Genomic DNA, 24198 nt, shown 5'->3' on the forward strand with positions numbered 1-24198 from the left:
AAGTTTATTACTAAAAATTGGGAAATACAGCAAATAAAACTCTGACACACAGAAATAAAACAAGTTATTATTTTAGTTTATTTTCTATTAATACTTTTCTAGCATATTATCACACAATTGGTAGCACATCAATGTACCATTTGGTCTTGTTCACAAGCTGTTCTATGCATTTCCATGTAACACACACACGCGCACACACACATGCACACACATGCACGCACACATGCACACACACACACACACACGAAGTAGACAGAGTCTTGCTTCTCAGTCTTCCTGCTTCTCTATGCATTTCTATGTAACATGCACGCACACACGCACACACACACACACACACGCACGAAGTAGACAGAGTCTTGCTTCTCAGTCTTCCTGCTTCTCTATGCATTTCTATGTAACACACACACGCGCACACACACATGCACACACATGCACGCACACACACATGCACACACACACACACACGAAGTAGACAGAGTCTTGCTTCTCAGTCTTCCTGCTTCTCTATGCATTTCTATGTAACACACACACGCGCACACACACATGCACACACATGCACGCACACACACACACACACACACACACACACGAAGTAGACAGAGTCTTGCTTCTCAGTCTTCCTGCTTCTCTATGCATTTCTATGTAACACACACACGCGCACACACACACGCACGCGCATGCACACACACACACACACACACACACACACACGCGAAGTAGACAGAGTCTTGCTTCTCAGTCTTCCTGCTTCTCTCCGCATCACATCACATCATAATCACGACATCATATCCGTGTGTGTATTTTTTGGAGACAGGGTTTTGCTTTTTAACCCAGTCCAGATTAGAATTCACACTCCTGCCTCCTCCTTTTCCTGAGAGATGGGATTAATGAGTGCGCCACCATGCTGAGCACACGATCATTTTTAATACCAAAATATCTCTGTTGTGGTGAAGCGTAGCACGCGTGATGCTGCCCTGCTGTTGGGCAGAGTGTGGTGCTGCTGGGAATCAGCACATCACCCGTGCTTTCTCGCTGCAGCTAGTTCCATGATGTGACATTGCAGGATTACACTTAACATACTTATTAAGCTTTGGATATATTTTATCCCAAGAATTGTAGCAAAAACACTCTCCAACTAACAATATATAAACGCATTTCATTTTATGGTAATACTGCTAATATTGACCACTTTTTGAAAAAAGGAAAAGAACTTCAGAGTTTGATAGTGAAAGAGTATTTTTATTGTAATTTTATCTACATTTCTCTGATTACTAGCTGTATTTTCTTTTGTCCTTTATCTAGCAACTGTGCACATTGTTTACATTTTTCATCATTATGAATGAAATTATTTTATTTTATAAAGTCTATTGACCCAATACAATTCACTAGGGTGCATTGTATTAGGATGATTTAAGTATTAGTTACACAAACATTCTAAAGCCTATAGTTTATTGACATGAAAAAATGAAGCATACATGTTCAGAGATCATTATATACTAACAGAGCAAATCCTGTCTCCAGATAACATGATTTGTTTCATAGTGCAGCTGCCGTGGGAGGCATGGTTATACCTTCAGATCAAATGAGAACACATAATCTTTACATTAAGGGGAAAAGCATTATAAAAATACAATCCCGATAAATTCTAGAAGACCGTATTGGGTTTGCTGAAGAATAAGTTCTTTTATTTACCTCTTCAAAGAACAGATTATTTTTTTCACCTCTTTATGTGCGTCTTTGTCCTGTAAAGAAAACACAGATGTACAATGAAATGTCACACAGATGTCCTGACACTCTAGATGCTCTGAAATGGACTACTGTTGGGTGTAGGAGGACTGTAGATTTCTTAGGATCGTGCAGGGTACAGACCTATGAGAATGCAGCTAACACAAGGAGCGATTTCCCCATACAGTCTGGAGTGGGATTCAGGACGGGAAAGGCTCCCACACAGGTTGACACATGGTTCTGCCAGTTCGTTAGCCAGTTCGTCCTGTCTCCCTTTTCTAAGAGATGTGAAACGGCCATAGCCCTAGCAGCAGGATTTGAAGTTACCTGAGATTACTCAGGAAGAGCCATATATACACAGATCACATATACAAATATGTCACATTATGTTTCGTAAATGTTATCCAGTTCATTACTGACTTTACCAAGTGGTTTATACTGGGGAGTACTCTCCTATGAGTGATTAACGCCATCTGAAAATACTGTAGAAATTTAAAGCAAGTTTCTCTTCAAATTAGTACCTCTATTACTGTAAATTGAAGTATTATGATGTCTTTCCCATCTGAGTCTCCTCAGCACACTCCAGGCCACTGAACCTGACATTCCCTCTATGCAAACAGTGGCGAGGCTATTGATGAAGCCATCCTCTCACTCAGCAAGCATTGAATACTGCCCTAGACACAGGGATTCCTTTTGTTTTCTCTTATAAAGAATCTTAGGATCTGTGATAACTCCTCAATGTGCAGATATGCTCACATAAATAATGTAAAGACTGTACTTTCAAATTCTTTGACTGTAAAGCTGTTTATATGCAGTAATTTGGCCTCTAGAGACCAAATGGCTGACAGTGGGAGTAGCAACTGGATGATGGGTTTAGAATGTCCCGGGGAGAGGCACTCCGCTGGGACTGTCTCCATGTCGCTGCCAGGGTGGAGCAGCAGAGCATAGGAACCTTCCAGAGGGCGGCACAGTCCTCGTGTCTTCCCACAGACCGCCTGATATTGCCCCCCTCCCCTCCCGCTTATGCACGGTCCTCATGTCTTCCCACAGACTGCCTGACAGGCCCTCTCTTATGTTCCCTGCAGACCAGGCAGCACAACAGTGACTGCAGAGTTGTTTGTGTGACTGCTCCACGATAGTAGCAGCAATTGTTTTGTTTGTCACTGTGTCCCTAGTGCCGGGTACACCTAGCATGTTACCGCTCGGGAAGCGTTGGTGAGAAGCACCACAGTCTTCATCCCACACAGAGGAGGATGGTGTCAGCAGAAACAGAAAGCAGCACTAGGGGAATGCAGCTTCAAAATCTGGACACTGTGAAACTAACTCTATAATGAGAAAAATAGTATGGGCAACTGATCACCATTTTTTTTCCTGGTCTTTGTTTGTATTATTAAATTGTAAATGTACTGTCAGGAATTCAACTTCCTTTTTATAAAGAACATAGGATAAAGTGATTTATATGTATAACCACCTGTCTCTGAGATAACTCAATGAATGAGTCTGTGGCTAGGTTGTCCCTCGCTAAACTAACAGCAGCACAAAGTGCAGTGAGGACCTCCTCCCCTGCCTGTGCACTTTCATAGCATCCTTCATCTTTCTTGTGGCACTTGTAACTTCTTTGCATTACAGTTATTCTGTAGACCTGTCCACTGTCTCTCACCAGGACATGGAAAGGTTGAGCACTGTGTCCTCTGTGGTGCTGGGGTCTGAATTCAGCTCCTGCTGGTTGAGCAGTAATCACTTGACCCACTGGCACATCTGCCCAGCCCCTTCCCGCAGTTTTATACCCAGCAAGCACCAGGGTGTCTTAATGACAGTTCGTGATTTGCATGTGCCTTAAAGGATTCTGTGCTCTCCCAGCGACAAGCTATCCTACACAGACTTGGCAACTTTAAAAAATTTTTAATATATACAAAACCGAAGTCATAAAGTTTTATTATAAATGAAAGTTTCATCATAGGGAAAGAGAATAGGCATGGTTTTTAGCATCTTAGCATTTTCTTTGAAGTGGTTCAGGGAGCAAAGCTTCATGAATGAGTAAGGTCTGGAGAACCAATGCCCGGCATATTGCCTATAGCTAGTAATTCTCCACCGAACACTTGAAACAGGAAAGAGAGCACTCTTTGGTGGTTTCGACAATGAAAACAGTGGTGTGTGGTGATATATATGCCTGCATCTATAAGCTTGATTGTGGTAATCATCTTACAGTGTGTCCACAAACCAAAAGCGCCAAGTTGTGTGTCTTACATACATAGAATTATATTAAGTACACTCTTAATACAGCTGGAATAATAAAATAAATTTATTAAACCAATAAAGAAAACGCCAGTTGCTCATAGTTGCACCTCAGTACTGGTGAGGCCCTCACACTCTGCCACTGCCTAGACTTACCTCTTTGGTAACAATAGGCAGTAATAATGCCAAGTTACAGAATTTCGAAGCATCCTGAGATTCCTCAAGATCAGCGTAACACTAAAAACGAAAAGAAAGGCTTGTATTAAAGACAACCCACACCTATTGCCATGTCCTCAGAGGGGTCTGTGAGTGGCTGCCTTTCTTACCTTGGCCACATACATATAGTTGGACACAGAATAGCCAGGTTGCAATTCTTCAGCCTGAGTGAAGAGAAAGCAGAGCAGAGAAAAATAGCGCAATGTTATAACAAGAGCACTGGTCATAATGAAATGGACACATTTCAACAAATCAGACCTAGCAACCAAACTGCCGCAAGGCTGTTGGTGGTTTCCTGTTTGGCTTAAGTGTCTTTGTATAGAAACACAGCCTTTAGAGATAGCTATTAAAGTGCATTGACACCTCCGTTATGGTCATTAAGCCTTCACAGCAACAAGATTAGTTCATATATAGTCATAGCCTTTATTTTTATTGTCCTAGCCTCTCTCGTTTTTTCTCATTTTTCTTTTTGAGAACAAATCCAACTGTCAACATACTCTCCCTGTACCAGGCCCTATACATCCCACAGTCTGCTTAGGAAATGAGAGTAGAGCATGGCTGTCACCCATGGTAACCATCTTTTACTAGATTAGGACTTGACTGCTTATGAACACAGGTCACATGACTTCAATAATGCCTGGAGTCTATCACATTCAGTGCTTTTAAAGGAAATACAGGGCCCTTGAAAGAGCTAGTCCAAGTAGTAGACCGAGTAGGTGCTATTGGTGCACCCATCTCTGCTCTTTCACCCTTTGTTTCTAATCTCTGGGGGATAAAAATCCCTTAGAGATAGAGCCAAACTAGAGCTTGTCTAAGGACCCAACTGTCTGTGCCTCCGAGCCACCGTTTGCCGAGGTGGCGAGGCATGTAAGCTACCAACCTGACTCTAGTCCCCAGCCCGGAGGAACACAGAACCTAAAGGAGACCTTAAACACAGAAAAAACTTTAGAGCTTCATTTATTTACAAACTGCAAAAAGGCAACTTTCTCCTTCGTAATTTTAATCTCAGCTTCAATCTCATTCTCTAGGAGTGCTGCTATCGACAGCCATCCTGCCAGCTGATTTGTTGAATATAGAAACAGAAATAATTTTTAAAAAATAACACTTACAATAGGGAGTTTTTCTATACTTTTTCCCTTCCTGGAGGCATGAACACATTTGTGTATTAGCATACTAACATTTACTTCATTTTTCCTAAAGGTGCGTTTCAAACTACAGATATACTCTCATTGAAATAAACTCTTCTCACTAGACATTTAAATTTGTCTCAATTTTCACTATCAAAGAACATACTTGTTCCTATATAGTGTTTATATGTGTAACTATGACTGAGCCTGACAGGTGGCCTTGGCTCTGGATGTGCTATGGAGCCTGGGGGTCACAGGGCCAGGGGAGCTACCACAGTGCCCACAGACTCTGGCTGACCAGGGGGAGCTACCACAGTGCCCACAGACTCTGGCTGACCAGGGGGAGCTACCACAGTGCCCACAGACTCTGGCTGACCAGGGGGAGCTACCACAGTGCCCACAGACTCTGGCTGACCAGGGGGAGCTACCACAGTGCCCACAGACTCTGGCTGACCAGGGGGAGCTACCACAGTGCCCACAGACTCTGGCTGACCAAGGGGAGCTACCACAGTACCCACAGACTCTGGCTGACCAGGGGGAGCTACCACAGTGCCCACAGACTCTGGCTGACCAGGTATTTCTCTTCTTTATTCACTTCCATCTCAATATTTCTCATTTGGTAAGAATCTTTCTTGAGCCATCCCAAGAAACACCCAGGCTTGGTCATTCAACCGTACCTCCTCCTCTGTTCAGGATGTGTCTTAGCTCTGTGAAAACGCTATCTGGATAATGTCCACTCATGTGCTCCTGCCTTTAACAACACAGTAACTGTAATATGTGCATAGACATCAGGAGTCGGGCATTTCTAATCTGGGTATTGGAAATCCCATATGCATCAAGTTTGAGAGCAGACAGGAAGGTTCCAAGATTGGAGGCGTGGGGGCATTTCCAGTTGTAGGTTTCTGAATGTGGAGCATTCAGTTTGTGACTCTGGCTTTGTATAACTGGTTTCAGAGGAAGGCAGAGAGCAGCTGAATAGGACATTGATTTAACAGGTGGATATACTACAATGCTGAGATGTGCGCATTACTACATTCAATTGTTCAAAGTTGTGTCAGCAAAGCAATTATACACATTAAGGTAAGACTCAGAATACTGCTTTGATCTGATGCCCAAAGAACCTTCTATGAAAGTGTCTGGAACAACTCTTCACATCTCTTGGATAGCTTTTGCTTCAGTGGAAGCTCTTTCCTAGAGGGAGGAGGGAGGCTCACATTGCCCAAGAAGCGAAGGGACTTAGGAGGCACATGGCACTCAGGGACCTTAACTAGGTCTCTGGAAATCCAGAGGGTTATGAGCCTCTCCTGCAAGGTGGGAAACAGTTGCTGGGAAAAGAGACCCCTCAGTGGAGCAGCCTGAATGCTGGATGGGAAGGTGCAGAGGGGCTGTTTCCCCACTCATCACCCACATTGGGGTGCTCTTTTCAATGGTGCAGCTGCTTTTAAGTCATCTACGCTTCTGTAAGTAACCCATAAACTCTGGTTCACCCAGCTATGATTGGGTAGGATGAAATTTGTCATCAGAGACCTGTCTGGTCTGAATAACCACTTGTTTCTATCACCCCAGAAAAGTGACACAACAGAATTGTTTAATATTGGGCTGGTTCTGTGTCAGGCTCACGAGGGATGTTAGGAGCAAGTTCAACAATTAGCTTTCAGGTTTGGTAGTAATGGTTGCTCTACTTACACTTTTATTTATTTTTAATAAGTTATTTCTTTTTATTTTATATGAATTGGTGTTTTGCCTGCATGTGTCTGTGTGAGTGTATGGAATCCCCTGGAACTGGAATTACAGATGGTTGTGAGCTGCCATGTGGGTGCTGGGAATGGAACCCAGGTCCCCTGGAAGAGCATCCAATGCTCTTAACAGCTGAGCAATCTCTCCAGCCCCCCTTTTTTTTTCACCTTTATTTAGGCTACTGAATTACTTTCGAAAAGCAGTGAGCCAGGTAGAGCACAAGCCTTTAATGCCAGCATGAGGAAGCAGAGACAAGTGGATCTCTGAGTTTGAGGACAGCCTGGTCCACAAGTGAGTTCCAGGACAGCCAGGGCTGTTAAACAGAGAAACCCTGTCTCAAAAACAAACAAACCAAGAAAATCAGTGTGTCATTCCTAGGGCCAAAAGCAATAGTTTCGGTTCCAAAAGGCTTACATGTGAAGCATAACTTGGATCATTAAAGACTTGAGAACAGTGTGGTCAAGGCTACAGTTCAAGCCAGGGCTTCATGCAGAGCTCTCCACACAGAAAGAAGCATCTCCCTAACAGCAGGACAGCAGCTGTCGGCCAGGATGGTAGGCAGCCTTACACTAAAATGACAGACATACCTTAAGGAAGTTAAGCAAAGCTTCATGAATTGTTGATGATGGTATTTCCCCAAACAGAGTAGCAGCCATTTTTTTCTCAATCCAGCTGAGTTTTGAGACCTAAACATACAAAGGATGATCACTCTTAGGAAGCTATTCACCTTCTGAATGGATGTCTCTCCAGTTACACGTGTAAGGATATATGTGTGTGTGAGTGTGTGTGTGTACATATACATATAGCACATGTTAATAAACATACTCACAATTAATATGTCACACCATGCAGTAGTGACTGGCCCTGCCTACTTCATGCTACCAGCTATCCTCCTGAGTCAGCACTTTCTTAGACATGGGTACAGAGCATGATTCTCAGTGTAGATGGCGTTCGGAGGGCTGAGGAGACTCATTTACTACTCAGGCTCCTGAGAGGCTCTCAGCAGATGCTCCCATCAACGATCCTACACCCATGCATGTACAGGCAGCACCAAGGGGCTCAGAGGGTTTAAAGAAAAAGAGCTGAAGTCAGGGGAGTGGAGAGTGGTAGGAAGGATGGAAGAGGAATTGGAGAGGAAGGGATGGGGTGGATTTGAACAAAACAAGCTGTATGCATGCACAAATTGCTCAGAAAACAAAAAAGGAATAAAATTAAAGTTAAATTGCCATTTGGTTTATTTGTTTATTTTCCTCAAATATGAATATTGGGCATGTATCATATTTCAGAAATGCTACGTAGAGGCACAGATACAAGTCACATCCTCTCAATGAAATCTTCTCAACCCATTAAAAAATATCTATATAATTATCTGGGTAAAACAACAACAACAACCACAAAAAAAAAAAAAAAAAAAAAAAAAAAAAAAAAAAAAAAAACCCAAAAACTAAAACAAAACAATCCTTCCAAAAAACCAAAAGGCAAAAACCAAAACAAAAAAAGAAACAAAACCCGTGGAGCTAAGACTGTAGTTCCATGGCAGAACACTTGTTAAGCATGCACAAGGCTGTCAGTTCAGTGCTGGTGCTGACAAAACTATGTGCATTTCTACACACAATTTTATTCATTGATTTGCTTAATTTTGTTATTTTAAGCTTTGTAAGAAGTATATCACACCACTTATTTTCTTTTGTGACTTTTTTTTTTTCACCTAACATTGTTTTAATCCGGTTGATGGTATAATTGAAGTTCAGTCATTTAAATAGATTAGTAAATGTGGAATTTAATATGCTTATTATGTGTTTTACATAGGACTACTGTTTATAATCTTGATCCTTTAATTATCAAAAATGGCAGGTGGGGGGGCAGGAAGATTGTTTGCAGTGTAAACATGCAAACATAAGAGCCTGTGCCCAGCTAGGAGTGGTGGTGCATGCCTTTAATCCCAGCACTCAGCAAGACAGAGGCAGGCGGATCTCTGTGACTTTGAGGCCAGTCTGGTCTACAAATCTGAGTCCATGACAGCCAAGACTACATAGAGAAACCTTGTCTTGAAACAGCCCCCCCTAAAAAAATCCCCAAAACAAAAAAACAAAAAAGAAAGAAAGAAAGAAAAGAAAAGAAAAAAAGGAACCCCATGGCCAGTACTCAGGAGAGGGATCTTGTCTCAAAAGGTGAGGTGGTGAGTTACTGAGGAAGGTGTCTGATAGCAACTGCTGGCCCCATTTGCACATGCACACATGCACACACATGCACACATATACCACACTACTCCCACGCCCCATCGAGAAGCATGTGAAGTCTACCAGTATTTTGTCAATTTGAAAAGTTATGCACATTTGCACAATCTGGTCAATTTTTATTTTATAGCTATTAGGAGCACATTAATTTATAAATTCATGACTAAGCTCTTTTAGTTTTGCAGAGTTATACTTTGTAGCTCTAGAAATAATTGTACCTGAAACGAGATTAGATGCATTCATGTTTATATAATTTATATTAAATTTTATTTATATTTAAGAAACATTAATAATAAAGTGCACATGCAGAATACTGCAAGTCTTCAATAAAGAGCCTCCTCCTTCTCTCTGGTCGGTTTTTGGCCTTAATGAGAAGGTTCCTGCTCTGGCTCCATCTGATTCTGTATATAAAAATAGTACCTTTCAGTCCTGCATCCTTTCAGATCGTATTTACATTCTGTAATTCTCCTGATTTGAGCTACAAGCCTCAGGCTGAGCAGTTGCCCTTATTTGAGCTACTTTCGGTGTCTCATATCCCATCAAGTTAAGTTCCTTGAAGGAACTCTGCCCCATGTCATATGTAAAGATACTTTGTGGGCCTGCAGATTAGTGGGGAAGCACTTGCTGGGAGCGTGTAAGGTGGTTCTGGGTGTGATCCCTGGCACTACAAACTTTAAAAGGGGGCGGGGGCAGGGGGTTGCAGATAAAACTGAAGTCATTGTCAGGCCAGCAACTTAAACACAATAAAAAGAGATCTTTCCACAGAACCTTGGGTGATACACTTGTATACAACATGTGTGTGGTAGTTGACTTCAACCTGATAGAGGCCAAGGCATGACTTCTGTCATCCCATGGGAACATAAGAAAAAATGGACACACACACAGACACACAGACATACAATACATAAAGGATAAGCTTATAAATGATTAAAATATACATTATAATTTAAAATTAATAATTTCAAAACACACATTAGGGTTATGCACTAAAAACCAACTTTACAATGCCCTCTAGTGTGCAACAGGTAAAAGCATGAAAGAGTGAGTAGGCTGTTGAAAGTACATCAATACCCACGTCATAGTCACGAGTTGTAAGCGATGATGTTTGCTTTTCTAAGCGACGACTTTACTTACGGTGTAACAGTACCTTCCCTTGAGGTAATATAAAAGGGGTTCTTCAGGCAAGAGCTGGATGGCTATATCCAGATGCTCCTGAAAAGAAAATTCACAGAAAAGTCACTCAGCTTCAGACTCTGCTGACGGAGCCGTGCCAACGCCCAGGGACTCGATGGTCTGAGAACATCTCGGCAACTTCCTAGTCCTCACCCTGAACACAACTGAATCTCGGCAATAATTCAACGCCCAATCTCCTGCACCTGGGGCTAAAGCTGCGACTGAGCCTTCAGGAGGCCACGCTTAAGCGTGCCCCACGCCACAGAGAAACTAGGGTGCATCCACGTCAAATGTCTCTGCATCCAAGACCTGCCCAGTGAAGACACACTGACCAGAAGCGAGTTGATAATAAGAACCAGATGGCATGAAGCAGACAGCAGAGCTGGAGAGGCCAGGAATCAAGTCCTCCCCCCCCCCCACCCCGTACTGACAGACTGAGTACCGGAAGCCAGCATGCAGGCAAGAGCTGGTTTCCTCCACTCCGGTTACTGAGTCAGAGTTATTAGTTATTACTGAGTTCTTAGGTCACGAAACCTAACGCAAACACTACGTGGTATGCAGGCGAGCGGCTTATTATTATTATTATTATTATTATTATTATTTTGTTGTTGTTGTTGTTCACCATGGCAACTTTCAGGTTTAGATTAGACCCTGTGTTTCCCACTCCCAGCCCTGAAGTCAGGCAGTGGTTCTCAACCTGTGGATCTTGACCCCCTTGGGGGGGGTCTCAAAGCAGATATCCTGCATATCAGGTCTTTACATTACAATTGATAAAAGTAGCACATTTAAAGTTATAAAGTAGCAATGAAATAATTTTATGGTTAGGGGTCACCACCACATGAGGAACTGTACGACTGGGTCACAGCATTAGGAGGGTTGAGAACCACTACAAATAGAGCCGATCGACTGCCTATTCCCAGTCATATTTTGTGATGCCAGTAAGCTCAGGACCAAAAGGTTAATCTTCCATCTTTGGGGGGGGGGGAGTCAACACTCATCTACCACGTGGCTACTATCTTGTACCACTTTGTATAATATTTAGCTACCCAAATGGCTTGACTCTTTCTGTTACAGTATCAGCCATTGCGTTTTCTGTTGTTTAAACATCAAAACAAATTACTAGAGTTTAACATGCTGGATAATCTCATACCAGTTGGTGAAATGAAACATTTTGAATACTAAGAAATACCTTAAATAGATGTCCACAGCTAATTTTGTTTTGCAAGCCCTCAAACTCAGACACATGACCACAGAGAACTGCGTACCTGGAAAGAAGAGAAGAGAAGAGAAGGGAAGGGAAAGACAGTGGCTGTCACGTCAAATTCCCATCAAATTCCACTATCACATAAAATTTCAAATCTATCTCTAAAGCACTCATTAATGTTTTACAAAAGCATTACTATAGACTCAAGGGCCCTACAGATGGACACTTGATACTGATATGAAGCCAGCTTCTTCAGGCATAACTGGGCGCAGGACACTGCCCATGTCTATGTGCGGGTAAGTGAGCCACAGGATGTACTGTGATTTGACTAACACCTGGTAAGTGGGAGGTTTTAGCCAATGCCGGATGCCACCATCAGGTGCTGGCCTGCCAGAAAAAGTCTAATCATGTACTAAATTGGCTAACAATGCTTTAACAATATTTAAAGACCATTGCCTCTTTAAAATTTTCCTGAACTCCTTAAATGTCACTGAAAATAAAACAACTATCATGATTAAGCTGAATAAAACTGAAAATAATCTTACAGTGTGCTTTGAAAAAAAATTTCCATTTCTCTTAATTCCTCCTGGAAGCACCACATTAGTACAAAAATGTATTTATGGATAATTGATTCCCCCCTTCCCCCCCGCAGTAGGAATACCACATTTGCAGAAATGGTTATTTGACTACAGATTGGATAGTGTGCTTGTTCAGCAACTTGCTTATTTACTTTAAAATCTAGGATACACTGTTTTTCACACCTGTTTCTGTCTGTACAAGTCTTCAGAGGATTTCAGAATGCTGCTGCCTGAGGCAAAAAACATACATTTAACTATTTTAAGGCTGTGTGATAGTCTTGCATTGTTATTAAAAGTGAGCTTGGGAATCTGTTTTTGGATGCTATCTCAATCATTTCTCGGAGTGGGCATAACTTCTAAGTACAGAAATGAAGTGAACCATTTCTTAATTTGGAGCAGTAAGACCATTCTGGGAGACAGAGGACAACGGAAGTCAACCCCTCACACACATCCAATAAGATGGCCCCTTTCAGCTGTGACTTCATTCTCTTTGTAGCCAATGGCATTGACTACAGTAGAGGCAGGAGGAACAATCAAATCAGCCTATTAGAAATGACCTGAGAAGCCGGTGCAAGACAGATTGCTACACACAGATTTTAAATGAGACTGGCTGGATTTTGTCCCTCTGCACCCAGAGGTTGAATATTAAAAGAGCATTCCTCTGAACTCCCTTTGTGAAATCTGTGCCTGTTGCCTGCAGGTCCCTGGGTTACTGTGCTGAGTCTTCAAGTCAAGGAGCGTTGGCCTCCTCCCTCAACACCGACTTGGGTTTTTTTTGTTTGTTTGTTTCTCTATACAAAACACATGAATGATATCACAAAATAAGTTAATGGGATTTTGACTGGTGGTGTGTTGAATCTCTGGAGCACAGTGGGGAAACCAACATCGTGACAATATTGGGGCTAGCTCTCCATTTACTTAGTGCTCCACACATCACTGTAACAGTTTTGTAGTTTTTCTCATGGAGATCTTGTGTATATTTTGTACATTTAAAAAAAGGCTAAGTATTTGAATTCGGGGGCATGCTAATGCAAATAGCAATGTGTTTTAATTTTAAACTGCAATCGCATATTTCTGGTATATGTGAAGGTGATAGGTTTTGCACATTGATATGATATCTTGCAACTTTGATGACTAAGTTGACAGAGCCAAGTGCTTCCTTCTCAGTCTGTGTCTCTCACATCCCTCCGTGCACTAGCGGGAACTCTTAGAACACAGAAGAGCAGTGGTGAGTGGGGCGCCCCTCCCTTCCTCATCTTCTATGCCTACCTGGCAGGAAAGAAACTCTGACATTGGGAGCGCTGTTAAGTGTAGCTGCTCTGGGGCTTGCTCTTTGTTGAGCCGAGGAGTTCCTGCTCTTCTAGTTTTTGAGAGGTTTTGCTTTACTTTCCACGAATAATAGTTGTCTGCCCAGTGTGTTTTTCTGCGTCTATTATGCCAGACTAGGACCTTTCCCTTTTTCAGTCTGTTAATGTACTAACTGACTTTTACAAGTTGAACCAGCTTCCCGAGAGCCCAGGAGAGAATCCACATCGCCACTGTGCACTCTTTTCATATGCTGTTGGGATTCAGTTTGCTAATACAGTTTAAAATGGCTTCTACACTTACAGTCATAGGACATACTGGCCCACAGTCTTCCTGTAATAGTTTTGGAACTACTGTAGTGCTGGGATATGGAGAGGGAGGTCTGGAAGAGCTTGTATAAATTTGGTGTGTGTTTTCCCCCTTAAATATGTGATAGAATTACCAGTGGATCCTTATGTTATTTATTCCATGCCTGTAATGAACAAAGGCCTAGGCTGATGGCTATTTGTAAGTTCTTTTGAGATGCTCTCTAAAATTCTGCTGTATTATCCCTTCCAGAGACTTGAAGGCTATGGAGTAATTTCAGTTCTCCTCAGATTCCACACAACTCTCTCTATTTTGGTTATAAGTGTTACAGCTTTTCAACTTATTGGGACTCAAAACCTCAGGCAACTTTCTACTTAAGTATCCTTTCTCTTTAGAAAAGCTTACAAAAAAATCTCCATAGTACAAGCAGTTAACATACCCCATACTTAGTTTTCATATTAGCACATTCAATTTTATAGTACATTTGTTTTAAGTGTATCAATATTAATAGACAACTGATACAATGAGGAGCTCATGTTAAGATGATATTACTAATTAAGCTCTATACTTCATTCATATGTCTGTTTTTCCCTAATGTTTTTCAGCATTTTGGGTACTTTCCCTCCTCTCACATTTATTTCTATTACTTCACATATTTTTAGGAACCTTTTAAAATAAGCTAAAATATTTTGAATTACTATTGTCATCTTTCATTAATCCAGTGCCTCCTACTTTTGTGTCTTCTACAATTTTATAAAAATACTTCTTATATTTTCTTTAAATCAGGCTTAGTTATGTAACCTCCAGGTTTTTAATCTGCTCTTATTACCCATCCTTTCCAAATTACTGTGCGTGAGAAGAAAGGACAAAGAAATTCTATGAGTTGTAAATATTATAGGAAGTGCTCTCCTCTTTCCAATACGATGTCCCTGGAGGCTTAGTGTAGTTATGAAATCTGTCTTTCAGTCTAAAACATGATTCACCTTCTTCTGTGTCATAAACTCCAAGGAAACTTGCTCACTTTCTCCCAAAATGTCATCACTTCATTTCTTCTAATCCACTCTAGATATGTGTATATTATTTTTATAGTGTCCACTTAAAAACATAATTTAACATTTTATTTCTCAAATCCAGTCTGATGGGAATCCTAAAGATAGCCACATTACACTGTGGTGAATTACCGCCATCTAGAGGTTATTTAAAGAATTGCTGCTTTAATAAGACCTCTGAATATCTAGTATTATACACACATGTATTTATTTATCTGTGTTAGTACTGAATGTATGTACTTAATGTATGATAGTCATATTATTTCAATAACTCGTAAAACAATCCCAGTCATTTCTCGCAGTACTTGTGATTCAACACCAACACTACATACATGGTAGGGATCAAGGGCAGGCTCCTAGGATAGAAGTATAGCAGAAAACATCAGAATGCAACACTTAGCTTCTGCTTTCCTACTTATTGTGTGACCCTGATTACTAACCAACACACACACACACACACACACACACACACACACACACACACACACACACGGCTTTGCTCTGTATGTAGAAAACAGAAAAAGACTGTCTTGTGATCATATGCTGTAAGATGTGTAGCTATAACTCGCAAACATTAGAGCACAACTCATATGAAAGATATTTTATACTTATAGCCAAACCTACTTGGCCAACATACTGCAAATACACTTTATTATCTTCGTTGCTGTTTTTTGAGATAGGGTTTCTCTGCATGGCCTTTTCCACTCACTTTCTATTGAAGGGGCTACTATCAATGTATGGTGTGATGGAAATCAAGTCACATGTTCTAGATCCTAAAGTTCACCTCATATTTTAGGGTGTGTTTCACAGAAACCTACTGGATTTTTGTTCAGGAAGTTACAGCGGGTCCTTGTGAATGGAGAGCCCCCTGCTGAGAGCGGAGGAAAACAGACAGCTCCGCTTGTGGTTGGTCGGGTAAACCCATCTCAGGGATAACGGGAACAGTGACAAGGTGGCTGTTTTGAGACAGAATTTGCCTAGTGATGTTCCTGAAGAATCAGAAGCCCAAGTGGGCAGGTCTCTGGGGACCTGCGCTGAGGAAAGGGCTCTACGTTAAATTTTCACTGTATATTTTTAATATCTGAGGTTACTGTGTGAATAACCGATGAGGAAAACAAAGCCAAGACGGATGCAACAATAACCAAGGGTCTAAAAATATAAGACCGCAACAACATATAAAAGAGAGATTAATTTAAAACAATATGCTTCTTTTACTCTTCTGTTTTTCAGTGCAGAAGAGGGCCACCCGCTCAAAACCAAAAGCAAACGAACAGAACCATTAACTTTTCCTCTTTTGCTCCAAAGGTGCCCACCCAGCTAGTCACATCGCTTTGTGCTTTCTTATGCAAAGACTGGATCTTCCTTGACCCATGGAATTTGTTTCCCACAACTTATCAGGCTAAAGAAAATGATCTGTGTGGTTTGATTCCTTGGAGCATTCGCTCCACATTTTGTTGCGAAACACGTCCTAACTTTAGTATATATATTTTATTTAAAAACTCCTGTTATATTTAATTGGATTTAATTCTAGTTTATCCTCAAAGGCATAATGCTTGTTAGACTGTCATGAATACTCACATTTAAGACATAGCTAGTGAGAAAAATGTGAGACTAAATGTAACTAGCAGTTGCAGCACTATCCGCTGTCTTCTTCTGAGTGTGGCCGATGCAGCCAGCCTACTCTTCTTCAACCTCCCTGCAGTGTAGAAAGCCTACAGACGGGCACATTACAGCTACAGGGATCTTGTGTGCTTACCACAGATGGCAGTGTCCATTCATGGGTGCTCTAGTAATAGCTCTTTCTCCTAAAGTTTTCCCTGAAAGACAAAGAGACTGAACGTTACTGTCATTATAGGAGTTGCTAGGAAATGGAGTCATCAGTAGGTCAGTGGCTTGCGAATAGGGTTCTAAGGTGGGAAGAGTTTGTTCCATTAGTAACTTGTTAGAAGGGACACTCACCACCTGGGTCAATTGCTTACTCTGGGGGTTGGGCCTGATGATCTATGTTCCAAGGATTGTGACGTATGTTCAAATTTGAGACCCACTGGATGAATTGACTTGGGCAAGGGCAAGGGAAGTGTCTTACTCGTTACTTAAAAGTAAACGTATTGTTTTCTTGTCATCAATCCAAACATCATTTGCTGAGTCCTTACTGTGTGAACATCTGGGGGAAAAACCTCAAATTAGAGATGGCCCTTGACTTCCAGGGCCCACAGCCTTCAGTATACAGCAACTAGCAAGCTAATAACTCAACTGAGAAGTAAGGACAGTGTCAAAAGAGCAGAGTAGAGAGCGCATGAAGAGGCGGAGAAGCCCTAGGGGGCTCGGCCTGCTCACTCACAAGAATTGGCTCAGGGGATGAATGATGCCCTTAAATTATTAGACTCATTTTGTCAGCTTTTAATTATGTAAGGACTGTTTTTCATAGAGCTTTCCTAATGGATTGACTGTATTCTGAGACTCTCAGAGAGGGAATTGTTTTTTTTTTCTGTGTTTCTTTCTTCCCAGCTTCCATCCCTACTTGGTACCTCGAGGACACTACCCAGTGACCATGAAAGGACTTTCTACAGAAGTGGCTGAGATAGTCTTAAGTAGGGATCGTCTAAAAATCATTCTTTAATTTATTACTTGCTCAGGGTTCACATTAAAGCATTATCCATTAAAGAATTTATCTTGTGTAGAAATCTACCTGAAATGGAAAAAAGTTTAAAGCAAATCATTTTTCTGGTAACTGATATTACCTTTGGGCAAACAATAAAGAAGCCAGTTATTATTACGTGAATAACCTGAAACACCCTCTCTTTCCCACCCCCAGCCCCAAGATAGAAACACCCATTTTTTTGAGACAGGGTAACACATTGTTGCTTAGACTGGTATGGAACTCACTATGCCACCCAGGCTGACTTTGAATTCATGGCAATTCTCTTGCCTCAGCATAAACTACCACATGCAGCTAAAATTGAGTTCTCCGACGTGAAAAACAAACTAAGCTGAGTATGGTGGCTGGTGCATACCTGCAATTCTAGCACTTTCAAATCTGAGGCAGGAGGATTGTGAGTTCAAGGTCAACTTGGGTTATACAGCAAGACTGTCTCAAAAGAGAAAGAAATAAAACTTAAATCTGAATCACTACTTCAGCTACCTTGTGATATGAAAACTTGAGCCCCACCACAGGAAGGTTGAATTCCATTACTCTGAGGATAACAAAGGACATTGGGCAGCATACAGAGTGGTTGCAGGCTCTCCACCTCCCCCAAAAAGCTACTTCCCTTATGGAACAGGCGTACATACTGATCACTTAAGTATTGTAGCAATGCCCTCTTAAGAATGGGACAATATTTTACTTGGAATACAAGTAAACAGTCAATCACAGTTTAAAAATGTACTGGAAAGTAGTATACTGTGTTCTGTCTGCATGTATGCCTGCAGGCCAGAAGAGGGCAGCAAATCTCATTATAGATGGTTATGAGCCACCATGTGGTTGCTGGGAATTGAACTCTGGAAGAGCAAGCAGTGCTCTTAACCTCTGAGTCATCTCTCTAGCCTGGTACACTGAGTTTTATAAAATAATTCTGAATGGCATTACAGACAAGCCTATGAGAAAAAACTTCAACACTTCTCCCATATATGACAACTCACTTGAGCTCCCATTCAATTGAAAAACGGATTCTATTTACAGAGAGAGAGAGAGAGAGAGAGAGAGAGAGAGAGAGAGAGAGAGAGAGAGGAGAGAGAGAATTCCTGGGGGCTAGAGAGATGGCTCAGTGGTTAAGAGCACTGACTGCTCTTCCAGAGGACCTGGGTTCAATTCCCAGCAACCACCTGGCAGCTCACACCTGTCTGTAACTCCAAGATCTGAAACTCTTACACATAGACATACATGCAGCCAAAACACCAAGCGCGCGCGCACACACACACACACACACACACACACACACACACACACACACACACACACACACACACACACACACACACACACACACACACCAGACTCTGGAGAATTGTACCTGCGAGAACTGGTTATCTCCACAAAGAAACTTCCTTACATAAACTGTTATAAAGCTGCTGCTATCAGCTCCTCCTTTTTGTTACATAGTATTCTTTTTAAAATAGCAGCCCATCTCTGTGGTTGTTGTTGTTGTTGTTGTTTTCTGTGGTTTTGTTTGTTAGGTTGTTTTTTGGTTTGTTTGTTTGTTTTTGTTTTTCGAGATAGCATTTCTCTGTGTAGCCTTGGTTGTCCTGGACTCACTTTGTAGACCAGGCTGGCCTCAAACTCACAGCGATCTACCTGCCTCTGCCTCCCGAGTGCTGGGATTAAAGGCCTGTGCCACCACACCTGGCCTCTGCCCTCCAACCACCTTTTAAAAATTCTATTTCTTTGATTTTTTATTTAAGTAATTTATTCAGATTACATCTTATTTGTTATCCCCTCATATGAAATACTACTCTGCCCTTTTATAGGTGATGGTTTGAATAGTATCACCTTCCCAGCATAGTCAGAGGCCCCCCTCCCTGGGTCTATTCTGCACTTCTAGTCCCCTCTGCTAACAGAACACCCAAGAGAAGGAAGTGCTACAGAAAGAGATATACTACTGCTAATGAGTGTCAGACAGTTTTGCATCAATACGCTTATTTTCCCCCCTAGCAGAAATGAATATAAGTCCTTTCAGGCTCTGGTTGAAATTTCCTTTTCTTTAAAATCACTCTCTTTCCTACAACTCCATCATATATGGTGCTTGCCAATGGGATTGCTGCAGAAACCTGGCCTTGGAAAGGTGACACATGAATTTGCACAGAACAAGAGGGGAAGTCTCCCATTTTCTCCAGTGAGCGAGAATTAGAGCCCAGAGGACACTCAGCAAGGAAATCTCCTAGTGGAAGAGAGACCAGCATGGACTCTGGTTGTATGTCCTTCGTGGAAATAAAAATGCCAGACCCAGAGTGGAAAGAGTTCTTGCTTGTTATTATGTTTCATACGCTCATAGAAAAGCCAGGAAAAGAGAAAGCTTTGGAACAAAAGGGGAATAAAACCAGCCATGACATCAGTTATTCTGAAGCCCAGAGACATGCTCAAAGGCTTTTGCAAGAAAGCGTTCTGACATCCGGTGGAACAAACAAACACAACCCGCAGCAACAGTTTGGCATTCTCCTTGGTTCTTATTGTGGTTATTGTTATGTGGAAAATTTCAAATATATGCAAAATGTATATACGGCAGCATAAGGTACTGCCCTGGACTCAGTTTAAATAATCATCAAATCAAGGTGACTCAGTTTCATTTTGACACGTTTGGAAATTCCTGACAACTGAGAGGTTTAACTGTGATTAGTCACAGCTGGAGACATATCTCCATGGATATGTCTTATAATTGCGCCTCAAATGTGAGCACAGGTGTTTTAGCTCCCTGTGACACCGTAAAGTTAAAAAGTGAAATCGGCGTTTGTCAGGTCTCCGCTCTAAGACCATAGTCAATTGTTTTAAAGAAGCATGCACTTTAGTTCCAGAACACCATTCTGTTCTGAGACTTTGTGCAGTTTTGGTTACCAGAATATATCAAAAGTAGACTGAGTCTTTAACTTAGATGATTTCGCTTGTATTAAAACCCATCGATGATTTACCGTGGAAAATAATGCCACCTGAGAATGCCAAGTCCTGACAAGCCACTTACCGATGTTAGCATAATGTTTCTTTTCTTGTGTATTTGTAGATAGGTCATACATGTCTCCATAGGCACGGGCAAGCCGCCACAGAAACTCTATCTCTTCACTAAACTGGAAAGATAGAATCGCACACTAGGTTAATGGATTGATTTCTCTAGACGGACTATAATTGCTTTCATTTTACCTTACATATTTTAGGCAGGTAGAGTGGTATTTATAAATAACTGAATAGATATAATTGTGTAGAAGACAGAACTGACAGGTGCCAGAACCTACACATCCTCCCCTCCCTCCACCTCCCAACCCCTAAGCTAGAGAATCCTTTCTCTCACTATCCTTTGTAATTTATCTACTGTCAGTCAATAAATAGCTTACTGAGAGTTTTAGGTAGCATTTGTAAATTGAAGTGCATATACTCAAAAAAGACATTACAATTTTTTTCTACTTAAATGACATAGTTGTAACTGTAGATATTTTAAAAGTTTTAAAAACTTTTATTGACAGATATTTCTTGCACATTTTTTCATAGCCCGATCTTTCCATATAATTGTACATTATGTATTGATCAGTTAAGGTTCAGAAGTTTTACACAGGGTATTGAAGTTGCTAAACCCTCTCGCCAAGGTTAGGCTTATATTGCTCATGGGCAAAGAAGAGACTGTATTTCTCCTTGAGCTGGCAGAGCCCTTATGTTCTCCTGTTCAGTGATGATGGTGACATGGGCTAGCTCTTCAAGCCCATCATTAAACTCTGCAGAAATAGCTTTAAATACAGATAGATACTGTATTGGTAGCAATATAGAAAACTTATCTGGGCATGGTGGAGCATACCTTTAAGCTCAGAACTCTGGAGGTAGAGGCAGGTGGGTCTCTGTGAGTTCAAGGATAGCCTGGGCTACACAGAGAAACTCTGTCTCAAAAACCAAAAAGCAAAAACCAAAACAATAACAAAAAAATTAAAATACAATTTTTATTCTTTGCAGAGAAAACAGTATGCCTAGGCATAATGTCTTATTCTTCATTTTATAAAACATGCATTAAATACCCAAGTTAATAAAATGAAAGTAAATCTGTAGAAGGCTGATTCACATTTTTGTGACCTTAGATAAACTTCATAACTGAAATTTAATCTTAAAAAAATTACTCATTTTATAAAAAATATACACCAAGTATTGTTTCTATGAACTGTGACACAGTATTAATAGTTTCATGGAAACTGTATGAACATGCTACTGTCACGCAGCTCTTACCTTTTCTTTGTGGTCACAAAGCAGCTCAAAACTCTCCATTTTGTCAGCTTCATTCATGCGTAAATGGTCTACCTTCTGAAGGAGGACGTCCAACTTTAGTTCCTCTGTGTGTGTGTTAAATGCCTTAGGGACTGGGAAACTCTGATCTTCTGTGTCAGTGTTCGCTGTGATATACCTACGGGGGCAGAAACAACCACCCACTCCCTTTAGACTCATGCACAGTGACCAGAACATGTCGTGGGACCCACTGTTTCCCGGAGAAAGGGGACAAGAGCTGTTTACAACCCCAGTTGTTCTCAGGCCCTGGCCTCTTCAGCCTGTCATGCACGCTCCTATCTCAAGACCTTTGCCTGCTCTTCTCTCTGACAGAATGCTCTTTTCCCTAGACAACAAGCTAGCCTCTCCTCTTCACTGAAGTCTCTGCACAACATAACCTAGCACAGACCTTCCAGATCATTCTACTTGGTCCTACAGCCCTGACTCTTTCTCTTTCTGATAGGTTTGATTTTTTTCCTCCATAGTACATATTCTCTTTAATATGCTATAAATAATAACCACACTGCATGTGCTTTCCCTCTCCCCTCCCCCCCCACATCAGCTCCACTGGAATGCCTGCTTTGTATGGTAAGGTTCACTAACTGAAGAGCTAAGTCCCCAAAGTACATTCGCTGGATGTTGTTATAGATTGTACCAGCAGGTACTCAAAAGTGTGTGTGTGTGTGTGTGTGTGTGTGTGTGTGTGTGTGTGTGTGTGTATGTGTGTATTTTCACATGTTCAGGTGTTCATCTATAGTTGAACATGATATTCTAATTTTGTGTGTGTGCTATACGTGTGTGTTCATGTGTGTGTGAATGGTGTGTGGAGGCCAGGAGTTGACACCAAGTGTGTCCCTTAGTCATTCTCCACCTTGTTCTTTGAGACAGTGTTGATTATTTCACCTGGAGCTCACCTGGCAGCCACACTGGCTGTCCAGTCCCCATTCCCTCAGTGCTGAGGCTGCAGGTGGGTGTAGCTGTGCCTAACAGGTGCATGGGTGCTGGGGTTGCAGGTGGGTGTGACTGTACCCAGCACTTGCACTGGTGCTGGGGTTGTAGGTGGGTGTGGCTGTGCCTAGCACTTGCACTGGTGCTGGGGTTGCAGGTGGGTGTGGCTGTGCCCAGCACTTGCACTGGTGCTGGGGTTGCAGGTAGGTGTGGCTGTGCCGAGCACAGGTGCACGGGTGCTGGGGATCTGAACGCAGGTCCTCAAGCTTATGTGGTAAGCACTTTTTTTGACTGAGCCATTTTTGTAGCTCCCACTATTCTAACATTAGTTTAGTTTTCAAAAATGAATACTGTCTTTCTGTGCTGGCTACTTTTATGTTAACTTGACAAGCCAGAGTCATTTGAAGAGGGAACATCAATTGAGAACTATTCCCACCAGAATGGTCTGTGAGGTATTTTCTTAATTGATAATTGACATGGGAAGGCCAAGCTCAGCACTGTGGGTGTTGGTACCGTCCTTGGGCTGGTGGTCCTGGATGGTATTAGACAGCAGGCTGAGCAAACCACCAGGAGCAAGCCAGTGAGCAGTACTTAACTGGGCTCTGCAGCAGCTCCTGCCTCCAGGCCCTGCCTTGACGCCTTTTGACGGCGAACTGAAATGTGGAATAAACTCTTTCCCCTCCAAGTTGCTTATGGGAATGGTGTTTTATGACAGCAATAAAAACCTTAACAAAGACTGAAATTGGTAACCCTTGAGAGGACTATTTCTGTGACAGAGCTGATCATGTGTATTTGGGGAGACTGTGGAAGGACTCTGAAAGGCTGGCCTGGAAGAGGCTGAAGGATGCTGAGAGCAGTAGTGAGCACTGGGGCTCAACAAAACCCACACGCACACAAGGAAACGAGGAAAGGTGGTTTATTCAAAGAAAGAGACTGCATCTCCAGACACAGACGCTACACAGACGCAGGCTTTAGCATTTCTAGTCAATGATTGTAGGACAATAGCTTCACATTTGTTCAAAAAGCTAAGGCAAACAAAGAAAGAAGGAAAAGAAAAAGAAGAAAATAACAATTGAACAAAATGGGAGTGTCAATAAAAACTCCACAAATTATTTAAAAAAAACATAAATCATGGAGTTAAGATGATGATAAATGAACTGAAATTTGCTGGAAGGGAGCAACAGAAAAAATCAACATGAAAAACAAAGACCAGACAAACTGGAAGATGTGTAATTTGAAAATACTATGAGGGATAAAAAAAAAAAAATAGATATAATCAGAAGAGCTTGGGTGATACATGTTGACTGTATCTGGCCAAATATATGTTATGAGGGTTCAAGGAGAGAAGAGACAGTGGGTTAAAAATAACTTCAAATCTGAGGAAGGACAAGTATATGGAAAACTTAGTTGGC

General features: G+C 41.6%; 1 protein-coding gene across 4 annotated transcripts in view; it reads right to left on the minus strand.

Moving 5' to 3' along the window:
- Positions 1 to 1385: 1385 nt before the first annotated feature.
- Rmdn2 (regulator of microtubule dynamics 2) overlaps positions 1386 to 24198 on the minus strand; it is a 46235-nt gene continuing 23422 nt past the window's right edge. For all 4 annotated transcript variants that reach the window (XM_051165688.1, XM_051165616.1, XM_051165737.1 and 1 more), the window contains 9 exons: positions 21803 to 21977; positions 20562 to 20664; positions 16649 to 16709; positions 11640 to 11715; positions 10412 to 10489; positions 7628 to 7726; positions 4287 to 4340; positions 4117 to 4197; positions 1386 to 1742 (listed from right to left, as the gene is read on the minus strand). In XM_051165688.1, the coding sequence (XP_051021645.1) occupies positions 1689 to 1742; positions 4117 to 4197; positions 4287 to 4340; positions 7628 to 7726; positions 10412 to 10489; positions 11640 to 11715; positions 16649 to 16709; positions 20562 to 20664; positions 21803 to 21977 (781 nt within the window). In that variant the 3' untranslated portion in view covers positions 1386 to 1688. The remainder of the gene's footprint in view (positions 1743 to 4116; positions 4198 to 4286; positions 4341 to 7627; positions 7727 to 10411; positions 10490 to 11639; positions 11716 to 16648; positions 16710 to 20561; positions 20665 to 21802; positions 21978 to 24198) is intronic.

This window comes from Acomys russatus, chromosome 1 (genome assembly GCF_903995435.1).
Source record: "Acomys russatus chromosome 1, mAcoRus1.1, whole genome shotgun sequence".
Lineage (NCBI taxonomy): Eukaryota > Metazoa > Chordata > Mammalia > Rodentia > Muridae > Acomys > Acomys russatus.